Source organism: Procambarus clarkii, chromosome 82 (genome assembly GCF_040958095.1).
Source record: "Procambarus clarkii isolate CNS0578487 chromosome 82, FALCON_Pclarkii_2.0, whole genome shotgun sequence".
NCBI classification, from domain to species: Eukaryota; Metazoa; Arthropoda; class Malacostraca; order Decapoda; family Cambaridae; genus Procambarus; species Procambarus clarkii.
Window position 1 is genome coordinate 20,147,299 of NC_091231.1, and position 6,000 is coordinate 20,153,298.

Below are 6,000 nucleotides of genomic sequence, written 5' to 3' on the forward strand. Positions count from 1 at the left end.
TATCAAATACAGTAACAAATCATAGAATATACATTATCATAGACATTTGAATATAGTTATAGATAATACATAGACAATACAATAACAGACTTAGTTGTTGTTAGGGAATAATTGCTGAGCGACTCTATCCCGCTTTTCCCAAAGATTAAAAATGGGGAACAATTGACGTCTTGGTTGGGGATTATCTACAATTACTGGATCCTCTACCTGTACCTCTTCCTCTACCTGTACCTCTTCCTGTACCTCTTCCTCTACTTGTACCTCTTCCTGTACCTCACGCTCTGGAATGTCTGGGTGACCGTAAGCTAATGACTCTGTGGGACTAATGAGGTACCTCTTGTCATCAAAAGCTGACAGACCGCGCTTAGTTGTTTTACACGTGCATATCTGTCCATTAACATTACGAATAGATCGGGATACAAAATTAAAAGTTGTATTTGTCTCTAATGTGTTCTGAAAAGATGCATGTGTTATTTTCTTTTGTTGGTGATAAGGAATCCCTTTACATTTACATAAATGTTCATTATCAAGGGTTAGGAGAGAATAAGTTTTAGGCTTGAGTGCAATTAATTCAGTTATAATTTTCTGCTTTACTTCTGACTTGAGGAGTCCTAGTTCACCTTTGCGAGTAGCAGAATACATGGGATGATCTTTGTCAAAATTACTGAAATCCATATAATCTACTAGAGGAGCTTTTGTCATTTCTTGGAAAGCATCTTTACAGGTCAGAGTAAATATGAATGAGTCTGTATCCGTATAAATTAGTCTAGCTCTCTCCCCATAATGGGCTTTAACTACATTATACCAGAACTCGTATAAACGCCTCTTGGCTATCTGCAAGATCTGATATCCCATGTAAGAAGGAGTGGTAACTTTAAGGATGTCTTTCATTACTGTACAGAGAACCCTATCTTGACCTAAAGAGACAGCTCGTTTATACAAAGGGTTTCTTGCATGAGTTAAGAATGAATGTTTTGTCGTTACTAGATGGTGAGTATTAGCATATCTAGATATATTTGTCATTGATTTCCCGTACAGACTATTACTTATGAGTTTAAAAGCTTTTTCTTTAACTTTACAGGTGGTATTGGCTCGTTCTCGAATGTTGGTTGAAATAAAATCTTTTAAATAGGGAGCCTGTTTAAATTCATAGATTGTTTTTACTCGTTCAACTTCTAGTCCAAGTTTTAATAGCAATTGCAGGAAATCAAGGCTTACTAAGTAGTCGTTTTGGGGCAAGTGGAATGCAATTAACTTAGTATTTTTAGGTGGGAGCTTACGTTTTTCATCATTAAGGGTTTTCTTGCTGTACTCTGACAAAAACTCCTCAGTTATATTAGTATGAGACAGTACAAGGGGCAGATCATCAGTATACCTGGCTACCTCGGGAGATACATGTTTTGTATCGCATAAAATCCAATAGCCTTTGTCTTGATTACAGGGGATATGTTGTAACCCTTGCCCTAATAAGGTATCCCGCTCAAGGTCAGTTAATTGTCTAATCCCTCCCTGGGGAAGTACCTCAGCCATGCACGCTGCATATAAGCTGTTAAAGTCGAGGTACAAAATGTGAGTATCGTCATCAGAGCTAGGGTTAGATGTAGTGTGCTCGTTAACAGCCTGTGTAAATTGTCTAATGGAAGATGTGAACCCTCCTCTAAGATTCCTTCTCAACAAATCATATATATTCTGATCATACACATAGTCAAGTACAACTTTTGATTTAAATAAGAAAGCGTCCCAAGCATAACTAGGAAGTGATACATAGAAAACAATATCTAGTTCATAAATTTCTTTCAGTGACGTTCGCCAAAGTGTAAATATATCAACTAGCATTCCCACGTCAACTTTTAAATATAACATGAGGTAATCCTTGATGTTTGTACAGTTCCCTAAATTAAATACTTTAAGAGCATTGTTATAATCTTCTTCAGACAGTGGAGAGTCATGTAAAACATTGTAAAACTTATCTCGCGAAGGGAGCTGAGGTTCGTCTAACACGTCCATGGAAGAAATATAATCATAACATAGGCTTTGTTTACCTTTAATTAACAGAGCTTTAGCTTCATCGGATACGCCATTTAGTATGTGTTCAGTGTACTTGGTGGGTTTCTTACCGGCAACGTGCTCGCTTGCTAAGGTTCCTAATGACCCATTAAGGAGAGCTAGGCTATCTAGGAATTTAAGTTTACCTATGATGACTTGCATAAATTTCAATCCTTCCTTGGTTAGAATTTCTACATCGCGGGGAGGATTTTTGGACAGTTCTTTAAGTATAATTCCCAGATCATATGCAGCATTATGGGAAAATGTGGTCAAGTATCTACGAGCATTTTTACATTGTAAATTGCAACGAGCACAATAAGCACCTAAGTAATTATTTTCCTGAATAGCATGATTATGATGTCTATGTTTATCTTTCTTATTCTTGAAAGTTTGATGACACAATTGACACGTATTTTGTCTTTGAAACATTCTTTCCTGTTCTCTAGACAAGTTCTTAGGGAAGTTGGGGAGCTGAGCATGAATAGCTTTCCATGAGGCTTCTAGCTTTGTAATAAAATGATTGACAGCGTCTGGGCCTACGTATGAACACGTATCTACGACATTGAATTCCCTGTCTAAAATCATGTAAGCATAAGCAATTGCTTTATGCTTACATTCCACCATGCCTCTAGGATTTTGACGGTCTAATAGACATTCAAAATCGTAATAGGCGGTGTGAGTTGGGCTATAGGTCCTACCGTAATTTTTAAAACTGATTTTATCACTAGGATTATAGAACGAAAATACTTGGGATACAGTGCATGACTCTTCGTGAGCCTGAATTTCATCTAAGGGAGCATGCAAAAGGCAAATTTTACAGAATTTATGAGTGTTAGGAATCCTTCCGTAGTTATGGTTAATATTCTTTACAAATTTATCAAAGTCCTTGATCAAACAGAGATGCTTGCCTTCTAATAACAACAAAGGAACTTTATCGGCATACTTTTCCTGGCTTTTCCTAGCTAAACTAAGATAGTATCTGTTACTTTCATGAGTTATTGTATAAATATAAATAGAAATTTTGTTAAGCTTCTCTATTTTCTTAAGATTATCAAATGATACGGGGAATCTGATTTCATCTGCCCATACTACGAATCTTCTACACCATCGAAGGCTTTTGTAATGTTGTCTAACGTTTTTTATAGTCCTGCCCAATGCTAAGTTTTTATACGCCGCAATGCACTGTAACAAACACTCATCTCCTTCACTTTCAGGATTAAATACTGATTCTTTACCCTTTAATTTTGCAGGATATGGTACATATGATCCAAGGTGCATAGGGTGGCGAATATATGAAAAATTAATGGCAAAGCCTGACATGGAATGAATTCCTACACTTGAGGATTGGACATTTTTTAGGCATTCGTCAATTTTAGCAGACATTTCGTCAACCCATGAATTTACAAGAACTTCCACCTCTTCCTGTGTAACAGTCTGAGTTTCTCCTCTAATTGAAAATACTTCATCTAATATTTCATATTGATCGTCGGCATGATTAAGTTTTTGCAAAATTAGGCTTACATCAGGGTAAATGTGAAATGAGGGAGGGAATTCTTCCTGTATTTGTCTGAACTGATTGTCTATATATTGTATAAAAAAATCCCTATACCTATTTATATATAAGCTGGGGTCAGCGTCTAAATGACCGGGAATGGAGAACGAATGTCTCGAGAATGAACCTTCGAAATGGTGTATGACTTCTAACACTCGCGGAACAACGTTATCTAAGTTAAGTACCTCTGGGGAATCTGGAGCGTTGACTTCTTCATCTGATATGTCGTGAACGGGGGGTTGATTGTCTTCTTCTTCTTCATCCGAGGATGCCTGCTGGTTGCCGTCTGGTGCATCTTCTTCTAGCTCCTGGGACAGCTGGGGTTGACTGCGTACAGGCGTGCTCCACTCAGAGGGTTGGGTTGAATCCAGGGGCGATTCTGTAATATAATATTAGCAATGAATAAACATTAAGAGGAAAACAAATTTGAAAACAATAAGAGGATTTGAAAACCTTATTAGGAAAATATCGTGTAAATAAGAGGAATTATTAAAAGGGAAAACAAAAAGTCTAAATAAGAGGAAAAACTGAATTATAGATAAATAATAATAATATTACTTACGAGCTGGGATGTTGATTCCACCAAGTATGAGATTCTCTTGATCACGAATAGGAACTCCTGTAATGGAAACATTTTTCTGTATGAGCACATATTACTTATTTATACACTTGTTAAAATATACAATTATTAACTTTTAAAATTACGAAAATTATTGTGAAAACGTACGGTTATTTATGATGCGACGGCGTTTGGGTGGAGGTTCAATGACGTTTCTGGCTTCGGTGGGAGGCTCCCGGTTAACGGAGAAACGACAGTATGGGCAGGAAGTAGAACCATGAACTGAAATGAAAATAATATATATAAATTGACTGTCTGTATGTATGTATGTATGTGTGTTTCGGATATATATTTTCTTTGAAAGTTTATTGAATGTGCGAGAAAAAGCGGTACTTACGATTTGCACAATAGAGTTGCCCACAGCTGGTACAGGCTACGTCAAAATGTCCAGGCGGTGTAGGCCCGTTGCATCCTATACAGTACAGTCTGCATTCTTGAAGAGCGTTGATGGACATTTCACCTAGGCATGTTAAACATCGTGTTTGACACACATGCCCGATTTCGTTGTTGTTGAGAGGAGACAGGCACAGAGGACACACTGACACTGACATGATGATATGACTAGACTGGGGGAACCTTGTGAACAGGATGAAGATTGAATGCTGACTGAAAGTGTAGGCCTCTGAGACTTTGGCGATCTAAGGGGGCCCCTGAATGAGCGTAATAACGATAGTGTGCCCCTGAGTGAGCGTTTGGCTGTTTTATTAATAGCGAGAATGATTGGCGAATACTGGGAATAAACTCTTTTATTATAAATTGTGTAAACTATGAATTAGATGACTAAATAAATTATAAATAAATAAATAAGTTTTATTAACGCCTAATGTATATATATAAATTATTACGGTGGCGAACGCTGACAATGACTGGTAGATGTCTGGGGCAGGTAATCAGGTGATGATTGCCTCGGGCAGATAGCCTGGGGCAGGTAGCTGGGGCCAGCTTAGATAGTCTCTGAGACAGTTTCAGTATTAAAGGTTACATTGAGATGCTTCGGTTGATTTGTATAAAACTGACTGGTTAATGAAAAAGGAATAAAATATTAGTATGTCAGAAAATAGGAAGAGGGAATAATATGAAGAGGAGAGAGAGAGAGAGAGGAGGGACGGTCCAGATATTATGGAGAAGAAGGAGAGAGAGAGAGAGAGGAGGGACGGTCCAGATATTATGGAGAAGATAAGATATGATAAGAGGAGACCTACACGAAGCGTCTGGCTGGCCGGGCGTAAGGTAAATAAAGGTGACGCGAGAGATTGCGAGGTAAGGGGGGAGGGAGGGGGGTGCGAGGTATGAGCCCCTGAAAAACCCTGACTTACACAGATAACTTTATAAATTTACATGAATAACTAAGGCTTACATAGACGATTTTTGTAAGTTAAAAACATGTAAAATATGTCCGTAGAGTTATCCTGGAATCCCTAAAGCGCTACATACGTTACTTGAATTTGTCCCATAAGCCCTTAACAAACTTCTAAGTCTCGGAAATTATTTTCATCATAAGAAATCCTTACTTCTAAAATCTGTGACTGACAAAATTTACCTGAAAACCCTCACTCCCAGACACGAATTTCCCAGAAAAACAAAAAAGGTACCTGTGGACTGTACAGTCCACAGGGGTCCTCTCCCAAAAAAAAAAAAAGGTACCTGTGGCTCTTACAGTCCACAGGGGTCCTCTCCCCCCAAAAAAAAGGTACCTGTGGCTCTTCCTCCCCTACTACTCTCGTATCGTTATTCCAGCTGTTCTCCAGCAACGTGCTCTGAAGCTTGCACATCAAGGACACCA

The 6,000-nt window shown here is 38.1% G+C and overlaps 1 protein-coding gene across 1 annotated transcript in view; it reads right to left on the minus strand.

Moving 5' to 3' along the window:
• LOC138358187 (uncharacterized) overlaps nucleotides 1-4,467 on the minus strand; it is a 65,327-nt gene extending 60,860 nt beyond the window's left edge. Inside the window, exons 1-3 of the mRNA XM_069315689.1 lie at nucleotides 4,326-4,467; nucleotides 4,161-4,217; nucleotides 2,495-3,977 (exon numbers count right to left, since the gene is read on the minus strand). Of these exons, the coding sequence (XP_069171790.1) occupies nucleotides 2,495-3,429 (935 nt within the window). The 5' untranslated portion in view covers nucleotides 3,430-3,977; nucleotides 4,161-4,217; nucleotides 4,326-4,467. The remainder of the gene's footprint in view (nucleotides 1-2,494; nucleotides 3,978-4,160; nucleotides 4,218-4,325) is intronic.
• Nucleotides 4,468-6,000: the final 1,533 nt, after the last annotated feature.